The 13,918-nt window shown below is 35.7% G+C and overlaps 1 protein-coding gene across 3 annotated transcripts in view; it reads left to right on the forward strand.

The window, feature by feature from the left end:
• WDPCP (WD repeat containing planar cell polarity effector) overlaps positions 1-13,918 on the forward strand; it is a 156,040-nt gene that overhangs the window by 61,153 nt on the left and 80,969 nt on the right. For all 3 annotated transcript variants that reach the window (XM_082047436.1, XM_082047437.1, XM_082047438.1), the window contains exons 7-9: positions 4,232-4,346; positions 8,023-8,156; positions 12,521-12,712. In XM_082047436.1, coding sequence (XP_081903562.1) covers positions 4,232-4,346; positions 8,023-8,156; positions 12,521-12,712 — 441 coding nt within the window. The remainder of the gene's footprint in view (positions 1-4,231; positions 4,347-8,022; positions 8,157-12,520; positions 12,713-13,918) is intronic.

Consider the following 13,918-nt stretch of genomic DNA (forward strand, 5'->3'; position numbering starts at 1 on the left):
TCACATTGCGTTACTTCACTCTGAAAAATTTGTGATGTGTTTCATTATTGTGAGCTTCTTTCCCTAATTTGATACCTGTTAGATGGAATGACTTTGTGCCTTGTGTAAATAATGCCGCTTATGTTTGCTTTTATTCTTTAGCAATGATGGGCAATTCCCTTGAGCAGTACTTTTTGGTGTTGTATCACTGTGTATCTGTGTTCAAGCCAAGTTTGCAGTCTTCCCCATTTGCTTTATATTCATTCATGCTTATGATTGGACGTCTCCCATCTACCACCCATACAATCTTAACTATTCAAGCTTATGTATAACAGCACCTAAATCTTATTATCATATAACAATCTGCATAGACTACACAGTGAGTAAGGAACTGAAATAGTGAAGTTTCAGTTTGAGCACATAAATATTTTCTCTTTTACAGAATATTTTTGATGAAATAAAATACAGAATCATAGAATCCATGAAATCATTTTGGTTGGAAAAGACCCTTAAGATCATCAAGTCCAATGGTTTAAGTAACACTGCCAAGTCCAGCACTAAACCACGTCCCTAAGCACCACATCTACATGTCTATTTAAAAAAAAAAAAAAAAAAAAGACTTCCTTCTAATCCAAAGGATTTTTAAAGAGAGGTGGAAGAAGTACTGACCTTACATGGCCATATAGTGTGTAAGGTCTTTGATTTATTTTTTAAATTTAGACTCTAAATTTCCTAGAGGTAAGGACTTAAACCTGTGGAGCACAAGTATATTGTCAACCAGGGTAAGTTATTATAGCAAAAATTTGTTAAATTAAAATTTAAGTTTTGTCTTAATGTCTCAAACTTCTGTGGAGAATAATGGGAATGTTTTGCTGTAAAAATAAAGAAGGAGGGAGCACAATGGAAGAAACAATAAAAGCCATGGAAATATTATTTTTACCTACTGTTGTGCCATACTGGTAGCGTAGAGAGATGTTATGCAATATTGGAAATACATAGCATTGGTTTAATGACTAGTTTCGTAGACGTAAAGCAAAGCACGCCCATTGGCATAATATTTTATATTTATATAAGTGTCATCATACACTGGAGCAGTTTTGATAGATTTCTATTCTAGCTCTGTAAGAGGTGTGATTTATGTCATTACCAGGAAATTAACATATAGGCATGAAGTGAATTTACACCCCAAAACATCTAAGAGTTAAAGAATCCTTATTTGTTGCTCTCAATCCAGGAGTTGGCAAGCATGTCTCTAGATAGCGTATTGGATGGACATATTAGATGTCAGCAGAGTGACAAACGCAGTCATTCAAGGTCACTGACCATCTACAGATGAAAACACCTTTTTCTCTGTGTTTTGCCTCTCTTTACCTGGATGGGTGGTATATATCCCTACTCTGTCAGGTAAACCTAGAGACTACAAACAGACTTCTGATTCACTTAGCGTATTCTCCCAGGTTAACTCCAGGATGGTCTTCTAACGCTCTGCAAGGCAAGGAAGCGCGGGAGCAACCTACCATGACAGTAACTTTTTCCAAGGGGATAACTTAACTCCCAAGCAAAGGCATTTTGGAAGACACAAGTCTGAGAGTTTATTTATATGACTGCACCAGCTCTCTTTGCCCAGGGAAGTGGAGGTGTTTAAAAGATGTGTAGATAAGGTTCTTAGGGACATGTTTTAGTGTTAGAATTAGATCATGGTTTCAATCAATGATCTTATGGGTCTCTTCCAACCAAAATGATTCTATGATTCTTGGTGGTACATAACACTGAAGGATTTGGAGTGTTTTACTCTTTTGTGGCAAGCTGAATTTAGAACTGATCTTTCTAGAGTATTTATGTAATTTTCCTTGATCATTGCTTGCATCATAGTTCGTCAACTTCTGGGTTTCAATCCTCACTTGTTCAACTAGGTTCTTCGGACAATTATAGCTAACTGTAGTCAGACCTTGCTGGACTTAACATTATCAAGTTGGAAATAAATTGTGATTTTATCTAATCTAACCTCAACATAAGGATAAATTGAAGTTTCGAAAGATTGTAATAAAAGCTGTGCGAGTGTAACTGTGTAACTGTGTCTAACATTTTTAGTAGGACAAAATCTTAAAGGACATCTGTCATGACAGGGAATATTGAAACATTGGCTATATATATTTATCAAACGAATGCTTGGTTAGACTTTGGCAAGATAGGAGATGATAATTGGCTCTTAATAAATTAACATCACAGGTATTTTTTATTTTTATTTCGGACATCAGTAGAGTTTCTTTTTGAACCCTTGTGAATTGACGGGAAGATAGTTTGGAAAAATATTGGTTAAAGATATTAGTCAGGGCAAGAAGGTAATTTATTTTAAATATGCTTGTCCTTTGCTACAGAGAGCACAGAGCTATAGTAATATAGCAAAATATGTATAAACGAGAATTTTCATAGCTAAATTGTTGGGAGCAGAGCATTGCACAAGAGGCAAGCCCAATTAGATCACTCCACTCCTGTCCCCAGCACTTTTTTTTTTATTATACAATAGAGTAGATCTCACTGCAAGGAAATTTACCTGCTGTTTATGTACCAGTGTGTTGTACTAAAAAAGTATATTGCAGTGATGTTTGTCTCACAGCTTTGGTATAAATAAAAAAGATACTTTTATGCCAAATTCTACTACAAGAGCAAGTATTTCTCTAGTAGTAAGTTTTTTAAAAGCACAGAGATTTCTTTAAAAATCTGCTGTTAGGTAGAAGAAAGAGCTGGAGTCCCAGGTTTCTTTCCTTTGCTGAGCCCTCTGTTTCTGCACTGGTCTTTCCACTGAAGGTTCCTTTGGCAGAAAAGGTCGTTCACAGAACCACAGAATGGTTGGGGCTGGAAGGGACCTCTGGAGATCATCTGGTCCAACCCACTTCAGCAAGTTTAGGGCTGATACAGCCTCTGCTGAATGAGTGATGATTTTTATTTTTTACTGATGAGAAGAAGATGAACCTGGCTGCCAGAATGAGTCCTTCAGAACTGCTGCCGTGTGGCAGGAATGAGATCTGGTTTGAAACTTTAACTTATACACCGAGGTCATCCAGTCTAGCAACTTGCGGGATCAGAGGTGGCACTGGAAGATGAATGAAAATACCCTTGTGTTTTCAGTAATGCAAGTGAAGATCAAAGTCACAGTGGTGATGTTTTCACTGTTTTTACTTCAAGGTCTTTGTAGAAACCATTTTGGCTAAACAATTCCTATGGTCAGATTTTTTTTCTTTATAAACCCTGACTATTGTTTACCATGTTATTAAGAAAAAAATTATCTCTCTAATAACTCTTTTCATATACTCCTGCTACTGGAGTAACTTGGTAAAGTGAGGTCAATTCACAATGGAGCAAGAAATTTTAGGGGGTTTATTTTCTGAATTTCTTTTCTGTAATAGTAGCATCTAGAAAATGACTAAGTTTAATGGTGTAATTATGCAAAAAGAAATGGTTTTCATAACTTCTTCCACTGAGCATTCTCTCTCTCATACGAGATATGGCGTCAGAAGGAGCAGATAAGGACTGTGATTCAGTCTTCAAGACTATATGTATCATTTAATTGAGACTAATTAGGCAAAAACATTCAGTTAACTCTGAAATAACCCTCTGAATATTCTGTCCAATGGTTTCAATTCCTTCTTTCTAAGAGAGATGTCTATAACTTTGTGCCAAGGAGTACATGGTTTTATTAGGAGCCCACAGCTATCATTGCAGTAGGCCACCATTATTTAAATTAAACAATAAACAAATGGTCAGAAATAACAAGAATAGTAAAAAGGTGATAGTTTTAATCTGTGATAATAATATAAAAATACATGAAGCCCAACTTTATATGTTTTTTCATGCAGGCTATGCAGTTATTTTATGCAGGAAAAATCAGGTCCATGGATGAGAGAGTGATTGGCATCATCCCTTTACTCATTGAGGACAAAAATGTCATTTGTTTTGTAACAAACTAGTTCAGTACATTTTCCACAACATTTGGGGACTTAGCACACATCTTCTTCAAGTGTTCAACAATTGCAGTTCTTGTACCTATATAATTCAGTGTCGTGTTACACCTCTCCTTTTCATTGAAAAAGCTTTCAAAGTCATTATAAGTCATCTTCACATCAACAATAAGTCTTTTTTGTAATTTTGAAAATTAGATAACTGCATAATGGACAGCTGCTAATACGTACCTCAGAACATTTCACTTTATTAATGATTCTTGATGTCTTGTTTTCTCACTATTTGGATTTAGCTCCTCTTTCACTCAGGTATATTGGTGTCCCTAAGTCTTTCTGGGCCGCAGCTGGAGAAAGTGGTGATTGACAGGACCCTGGTGGGGAAGCTCATCTCCGACACCATCAGTGATGGTAATTACACCCACGTGCAAATCAATTGCCTACATTAACAATAGGGTAGAGAAACAGTATGTCAACAGGTAGACTAATTATTGCCACTGGGGACTTGCAAACACAACAAGTAATTGCATGTAAAGCCATAGTTACAACCCTCAGGACTAAGAACACTTTAAGAATAATATTTAACATCAAAGTTTTCAGGCTTGTCAAATACTGAATGGGTTTCTAAAATTCAGTTTCTTGCACATTTTAATCACTGTGAACATGCCATTTGAACTTGCAGGTTTTTTTTCTTAAGTGGGAAAAATGAGACAGAACCAAACATGAGCCAACTTATTAATTACATGGGATAGTTATTATTAAAACATGTATTTACTAGAAAAGGCTGGATAACATTTTTTACATGGAGTGTGTTCTGATTTAGTTTCTAGATTTCCAGAAATCTCACTACTGTTATTAACTAGTGGCTCCTAAAAATGATGTTTTGTTTAATGCAGAAGAAAACATATGAAAATGTACCAGTTTTCAACAGCTTTATAGTATGGCTATAGTATATTCAATGTGTCTCTAATGAGCTCCACTGAGAACCCAACCAGGTGTCAGTATTTTGGCATCTGCATGATCAAGAACATGGAATTTTGGAGCAAGCCAGATTACATATGCATTATCTTCCAAATTCTTAAAATATAGAACAAATTACATCCTTTTAGCAAGAATATATACTAGATTTAGCTTTGATCTTTAACGATTTATTTTCTTCCATACCCAGGCATCTGTTGAATATTGACCTGGTTGTTCAAGAAAGCTGCAATACTGCGTCTCTCTGATCTTTTCTTATTGGTATATTGTAGTTTACTCTTGAAAAATAATGTTAATATAACTATGTTATCAGAATCTTCAGTATAAAAAAACCCCACCATAACCTCATTTTTTATCAACCAATTACACAGAGTATAAAACACATTTAATGTCCTGACTCCTTTTTTTCACTCCTCACTTAAGTTATTAGATTACAAATTCCATCTCAGATTTTTCTGCCCTTTGCTCCAGAGAGAGGATTTCATACTTTCAAGTGACAAAAAGTAGGAAAGCATGGAAGCTAAGGTTATACCCAAATTGAAGTTGTTTGTAGAATTTTTTTGAATGCTGTCTTAAATATATATATAGATATAGTGAAATTATACATATCTTGCCTTACATTAGCTTAATATGTCATAGAAATACAATTTAAAAAAATACTGCTAACTACAAAAGCTTACAACTAAAGCAATAAGGTAGCAACCAATATGTTTTCCTACAGTTACACCACTTAAGCTGCTATAAATAGTGTTATAAAATGGTTTGTCCTTTTTTTCACATATTCAAAAATTTCATATTTGGTAATATCCATGTCTGAAGGTGAAAGAGGACTGCTTCTTTTCAATCAAAGCAAAACCCACAATACATGTCATTGCAATATGGTGGGTTTTTTTCAGGAACGACAAAATAAGATACTTTTATTACTCGCACAAATAGTGTTCAATATACACATTTTTGTGCTGAACTACCTTACGTGAGAACCATGACATAACATTGGCCTAGAATAAATTAATTTTAATCCAACATAATTGCATGTCTTTCCAAATCTAGTTTGGAATTAGGATTATAATTATATATTTGGCCAAAATAAATTTGATACTTAATACAAGAATTCTGTATAAAAACAGTAGTTCTTATTTTAACAATTGTGTATATGTAGAAATTGGTAAGATTACATCTGCCAAAATTACTTATGAAATGTTGTAATTCTAACTCAGAGTAGCACACCCTCTTAACATTTTGAATAAAGGTCAGATTGTGTGCACAAAATACAGAAATAATATTCCATGTATAATTCTCCAGCCACTAGTGAAGTCCTCCTGATTTTTATTATTTATAAGCTAAATTAAAATATAAATTTGATCAGAAAAAACAGAAGCATTTCTTTCCGAAAGAAAACAGTATTTCTCATTTTTTAAATTATTTGTGGCACTGAAGTCTTACAGTACTAGTGTATAGAATATTAACAGCACTACCTGCCTTTTTAGGGTAGTCAGATTCTGCAGCATATGAGTCCACCCAGAATAATGGTCTCACTGTGCCCACAGTTGTGTCCATGTCAATCTGGTCTCCACTCCTGCCCCAGACAACCATGGATACTGAAAATCAAGGCACTGCTAGTCTTGTTCACACCTCTCCGAGGGTCTTTGAATCCCTCTTTCCTGCCTTCAGCCAAAATTTCACAAGCATCTGAGATGTGCTATAGGTCATCTTCAATGGAAACTATGTCTGTGAAGATAACAAAATATTTTAACTGTGTACATATTGATGGTACCACACTCGGTGGCTTTGAATTTTCATGTGTGTTTAGGGTCTTGGCTGTAGCTTCTAACTCACCATGATACTTTATCACCATTTCTTTTTTTTTTTTTTTTTTTCAAAAGCTAGTGTTATTGTTATGTTTCAAAGGCAATAATTTGGCTTTAAACCTTACCCTTCAGTATTTGCATACCAGATACTTCAGAGCTGTGCCAGTACATGACTACTGGAAAATGAAACTGGTTGTAAATCAAAACAAAAGCAATGCACAGCTGAGTAGCCAGTTTTCACTGCTTGTATGTAAGACTGAACTGTCAATCTACTTATGGGTATACAAAATGCATTAAAGAATCTAGGATATTAGTCACAAATGATGGGGGGCGGGGGGGTAGCGAGGGCGGAGCATGTTTTTCAGGCGTTTTTTGGGGGTTTTTTTAAATCCAGTTCTTGTTTACTTGGCATTTTCCTTTTAGCAGAGGTTCCTGAGTTTGCTTTCTGAAAATAGCTTGCTAGCCTAACTTTAAACCTGATTCTCATTAACAATTCCTCAGTGATCTGGTACTGGTTACCCTAATGAATCACTTCATTCTCAGACATCTCTTTAAAAGTGAGCACTGCTCGAATAACTGGATAACAGTTGGGAAAGGTCCTAGATGCTATTGTCTAATTAATTTTCACTGTCGAATTAGTTAACCAGTTTTATATTGGACTATTTTTGTCTAGCACCACCTTATGATAACAGCAGGGATCCCACTGCACTTCTCCAGACTCCAAGGAAGTCGTTTCCATCTTGGTTACCCGTATTGTTTGGGTACCCTGTGGAGCTTTCAACAAATTCAGAAGGCCTCTAAAGCATAATCCTCTATGTAATGGCTTCCTTGGTGTCTGCAGCATCACCTGGAATCTTACAGTGTCAAAATACCAGATACACCTCAAGTACTACTTTGCATTTATCATCCTTAACACAAGCAGTGCTGTATTAGGTGCATTTCTGAAATACCAGTGGATGTTACCATAAGAAAAAAAAAAAAAAGTGAAGGCTGAACCGAGATGAAAATGAATGTGGACGAGCATAAAACATATATTTGAATGTAGTGGTAACTTGATATGAGAGAATTTATTCAGGTTTATGTAATCAGAGTACTCCCTAGGCTTTATTTCTCATTTCCAAGAAGGTCCTGGCAGGATGTCACATTGATGTCCTTTAGGAGATTACAGAGGATTCAGTGTAATATTTAAGACACTGTCTTGAAAAAATTGAGTTTTGTAATGTCTCAGTGAAGGGTTCAGTAATTTGTTTTGTTACTAGAAACAAGTATTACAGTAGTGACAATATTTATTTGTTTTTCAGCTATTCTTACAGACAATTTCATCATCTTGTCATTTGAGGACCATAACCAACTCTGCTTTATTCAGTTTACAAAGAAGATGGATTCTTTCGATGTAAACAAAAGACTAGAAAAACTCTCTTGTTTGGACTTTAAGGTATAGCTGTCAATGATAACTGTAAATACTGTGGTAACTTTACATTGTGAATCACTGGTACTCACTGATCCTGTATAAAAATGTAAATGGCAAACCTTTATATAACTGATCAGAAAGCACAAATTCTAAAAATATCAGTTATTGAAAAGTCAAAAAAAATGACATGGCATTCTGAGTTAATGAGTTAACATAGTGTGCCAGGAGGGATCCAGCTTTCTACTGTATTTAAGTTAACGGCTCAGATAAACAGTTGAGTTACCCTTGTGCAGTTGAGCAGCAGTAACTGACCCTTTGCACATTCTCAGCATTTAACAAGCAAAATCTGTAACCTCAGTGTAAAATATTTAAGATAATGTCTTTTACCTCTTGTGTGCTATGGGCTAAAAACGCACGCATGGTCAATTACTATGGCTCAGCTGATATGCATGAACTCATGAAGTTATGGTAATTCAGTCACCTGTCTGAGCTCCAAGACTGTTGTAATTCTTTGCAGAAATCTTAATTTTCCCTCTAGTTACAGTAGTCATATTGTTGGAAGAGTTGGTCTTACAGTTAGGGCACTGAGCTAGGACTCAAAATACGGAAGCTGAGTTTCTCACCACTGACAAACTATGTGTGTGACCTTAGGCAAGTGACTTGGTACCTCTGTATCTCAATTCACTGCTTATACAGTGAAGATTAATATACTCCTTTTTATATGGATGTGTCTATACCACAGTCACTGCAGTAGCTGAAATGTAGTCCAGAGATACCTGAGCTGGCTTTTAACTGGCCAGTTTGGCTGTCAGTAGAAACCAACTCATCTCAAGCTGAATTATACTGTGTCTTGGATGGATTGGACTGTTTCGACATAACTTATTTCAACCATAAGCTCTTTGACATCAGGGCAGTGTCTGAACTTAGGTGAAAGTGCTTGGTGCTACAATAGTATGAAAAAATAATCAGCCAAAGGCAATTAACTTTGAAAAGGTAGAGTGGGAAAGAGGCTGCATCCAATTCACTGCAAGAACAAAGAAGAGACAAGCCTTTGCCCAAGAAAGGTAGAAAGATGTAGTAAGCAAAAGGAAGAGTTTGTATTTATTTCAGACTGAATAAATGTTAAGGAAAACAATCTTGTGCTAGCAAATATTTTCCCCTTGACAGCCCCTAAGTAATTTGCTTCCTCACATACAGGAGTTTGCATCTGCAAGGCAAGCTTTTTAAGGGTGTTTTTAATTTAAGTTTTGCCATATTATGTTTTAACTTGCTTGGTAGAAATACTTTCTGCTAGGATGAATATCTAATACATTTTCCAGGCTGTTTCAGTTCAGGGCCTCTTTTCAGCAATGACTTGTGTTTGCGAGATTGATCCAACCTCTATAACGTGGATTTGAGACAGTTCACTGTTCACCAGGAACTGAGCTGATACGTAGTTTACTTTAAAATGATGTGTGCTTGTGCCTGGCCTATGGCGTTTGTTAAGATTGTGCTTTAGAAGCAAGGGCGGTGTGTGGTGTGTGTATGGCGTGGGGTTTTTTTAATAGCTCCAAACTAATGAAAAAGCTGTGGTGAGCTGAAGACTGCCTTCATCGTTTAATTGTGAGGGCCATAGCTCCGTGCTTAATTTATGTTTAGAAAATATATTTTCATTCTGGGTATTGATGGGCACATTTTGGATCTAATGGTTAGTTTTTGCTTGGGAAAGAAGGAAAGCCTAATCCATAGAAAACTCTCTGCCCTAGGAAACCAGAAATATCTGTTATACTCCTTAATAGGGTTGTTATGTTCAGTTCTTTGCTGACACAGATGAGCTTCTAGAAACGCCTCCATGTTCAATGTTAACTTGGCTTTCTCTTGAAATCAGTGGGAATCATTATGGATTATTTCTTTGCCAGCCAAAAAAAGGCATTTGCATTTTTTAATTGAATGTTCTTTTGTGTGAGGCTTGGTAGTTAGGTAGCTAACTATAATTTTTATTATCTTCAAAATTGCACTGGTGTTAGCCACCAGAAACTATTATTCACTACTGCAATAATATTATGTCAGCTCTCTGCATTGAATTAGAGTCAAATTTACAAAACCTAAAAGATTACAGACAGAGCCACCAGTAGTCTCACTCTCAGTAGTAACAAAAGAAACAAAAGATGGTCCTCGATTGCAAGTGTGCAAACTTGTAACAATACACACTTTAGAAAAAACAGTTCCTTAGTGTTGATTTTTTTTCTCAAGAGAGATTGAATTAAAAGGTAGCTTGCAGTGGTATAAAACGACCATGAGATTAAAATATGGAGCTAAGATTCAGGAAATTTGAGTGTAGCCTTCATCTCTGCCTCTGACTTTTGGTTTAGCCTTGAGAGATGTACATAGTATTCAAGTTTAAATTTCCATTTCTGCAATGAGGAAAATGCTTGCTTACAGTCATATATAATACTATAATTCAATTTCTGTCATATTTACATTGTAATTCCTTTGCTACCTGGATAGAAGTAACTTCACATTGTTCACTGTCCAGCCTCATGGTGGGCAAAACTGGCAGGGAACACCAGGAAGTACTGGACACCAGAGTGCTATTAATAATAACAACAAGTCAACCATGCTTTCCACCTTGCAGCTTGATATTTATCCAAAAGTTGGGGCTTTTTTATACAATACATACCTAAATGGAAGAATTACTTTCTCTATCCTTTTCCTTTGTAAATGATACCACCTTGGATTTTATTTACACTTTGAAAAATGAAGACTTATGATATGAATCACTACAGTCTTGAAGACCAGCAAAGTACAAAAACAACTGTTATCATTTGCCTTTTCTCAGTGGCATTAGTCCACGTTTGACAGTGCTGTGTCTAATGTGAGATATAAAGGTTTACAAAAGATTTGTGTCTGTTATTACATAGGAAATTGTTGTGATCAGTTAACACTGCACTACAGCACTAATTAATATCTGTGGAAGTATTTGTTGTTTTCCATCCTAATAAATTTAACTTTAATTCGAGTATCAGCTACCTGTTAACTTTGATGTATGTTTTATCTTTACACTTTCTAAAGAGTATTCTGACAAGTAAAACACAGGATATTCTGAAAATATTGACCTTTCCCAAGTTTTTCCTGTCTATGTTTTTTTTAATCCATTTCAATTTAGTGAATGAGGAGATGGTACAAGGAGTTAAATGTTTACCATGAGAGAACAACATTGGTAATTACTTTGATTTCAGCTCCTTTTGATGTGTATTCAGGGGATGAAGAGGTCAATAATATTATGACCATGCAAATAGAAAAGGGTTCTTTTTGACCGTATAAAAAACAGCAAAGGATTATTAAAGCATTAACCTTGATTTTAATGGCCTTGGTTGAGTGGTGAGATCACAATTTGGATGAGCCTGATTATTTACTAAATACAATACATAAATGCAACGGGTTCTTAACACCCATTGCACTCTGGCATTATCGCATTACTGCCATCCTTTGTTGCCTTGCAGACAGGAATATGAAAGCAATCTGTCATGTAGTGAGCCTGGCTCCAGAAGCATTTCTCTGATAAGAAGACCCCCTGCCCTTTGCTAGTGTCTGGTCCAGTAGGCTTAGCCATGCGCTTAATCCCCAGAAAGTGGTTCGATTATTGCTGACCAGCAATGGCAAGATAGTTTTTTTTTTTTCCCCTAGCTATCAACCTTCCATTAATTCCTTAAGCAGAAATGCGGTGCAATCTATATTTCCTTGGCATGTGTCACCCAGATGGTGCACTGCTCATGTTTTCAAATAACCGTGCTCCAAAATAACAGAGTTTGAATAATAAATTCCACAAATCCTTCCTGAGAAAGAGGCGCAATTCTCAAGAGCTGCAAAAACTTTACGCATGATGCTGTAGCTCATCCACATTATGCAGAAAAGTACATATTCTCTTGCAAAGTGGATGTTTGTATCTGGATTCCTTAATTTAGGGAAGAAAAAGAAAGATATATATTTGCTCAAACACTGTAGAATATATTTAATATTTGATTATGTCTTAAACACTAGCCTGAGCTCCCTGGTCAGCTTTGCAGAACTTGTCATTTAATATGGCTAAGCTTAAATCCTATGTGTAGGTCGATGCTGTCAAGCAACCATGACTGTACATTTTGGTATTGATTGGAGTCATTGCAGTAAATTCCTTCTTAACTCACATTCCTTTCCTTCCCAATCCCCTCCCCATAGATAAAAGTGTGAGCATGTCTTTTTCTGTCTGAGGAGATATTTTTTACATTTACAGGCAGCCTATATGAAGATATATGTACACAGACCTCTGTGTATATATACATTCTCTTTCACACATCCAGAGTAAATGCTCCCAATTGCTCCTCAAATTTGTCACCTCAAATATTTCCTGCATTTTTTTCTTCCATCAGATTTCTTATATTTCTATACCTGGACCAGAAGGTAGAAGGATGAAACGTCACCTGGCAATAAACTGTATGCAAGATATGGTCATTTGCTGGTGGTCAGCAACTAGTGATGGAGCATGGCCTTGGTCTCCTATTTCCTGTGAGAGGGACAGAGCCAACCTATTGCTGTTAGGCTGTGCACATGGCAAATTGGAGGTAACGTGCTGAACTCTCTTGTTACATGATTTTTTGGATTTGCTAAAGAAATAACTATTCAACAAAAATGCATCTTCAGGTAGATATAAAGAACAGATATGATAAAAACATGAGAAAGGAAGATCAGCCATTCTAATCTTAAAAACAAAGGTTTGTTATTTAATGAAAAAAAAGCACCTTACTTAGTATGTTTATTATTTTCCTATCAAAACTGGCAATTTGAGAAATGCAGCAAGGAAGTTAGGTCTTTAAAATGCTTTATAATAGCTTTGGAGGTGCTAACACAGAAAATAAAAGTATCAGAGTACCACTAGAAAACTCTGAGTTAGAAACTGTAGCTGTTGCATGGTTGTCTAATGCAATTATTTTACATTGTCTGCAATGTTAACTGATAGGCATTTCACATCTATTTTAAATATTTTGTTATAAAATTTTAGCTACACCCAGATGCTGCCTTAATTGCTGCTAGGAGTGTTGATCAAGTCAGGGAATTTTTTTTTCTTAAAGAAAAAGTCAAAAATCCCCATCTACAGGTAGGAATGTAAGATACAGGTTAGAACAGTCTACAAGCTGACTCTCTTCCTGACGCTTGCGTAGCTTACCTTTTTAGGCAGATGTTTCCATTTCATCTATTTCATTTTTATTTCGTCTATTTAAGAATATTTGAATCAGGTTTCTTATGTTGGATAAGAACTTTAAAATGAAGCTATCTGGGCATATTCTGAAAAGAACTGTAGCCTGAATTTAAAATGTAAAAGCTGTTCTGGACTAACATCTTGTGTAGATGTTCTTGCGTTTGGAGTTTTATTTTCAGTTTAGCTTAAGCCACTGCTAGTATGGACTAAAAAGGCATTGACTGTGGGAGAAGAGCATAAACTTGAGAATCAGCTGTGGAATAGCTGATCTGGAGTAGCTATTACAGGCTATTTTCCTGTAGGGAAAAAAATAAGTAACACTTTAGAATAAGCTGCTCTCATAAACAACATCCTGTTTTCTTTAATTAGGGAAGATGTAAATGTTTTAATGTCTTGGAATTATTACTTTGATAACTAATACTAATTTCAGGGAGGTTTTTTTCCCTTGGGATTTTCTATATATTGAAAGTAAAAGAGAAAAGGTAGTAGAGACAGCTTTTCTTTCTAATTTCTGTCATTAGTCACTGTAGAATTTAAGTTTAAATTACCTCCAGTTCTGCTGTCTTTACTA

Source organism: Streptopelia decaocto (assembly GCF_964273445.1).
Source record: "Streptopelia decaocto genome assembly, chromosome: 3".
Classification (NCBI taxonomy): Eukaryota; Metazoa; Chordata; class Aves; order Columbiformes; family Columbidae; genus Streptopelia; species Streptopelia decaocto.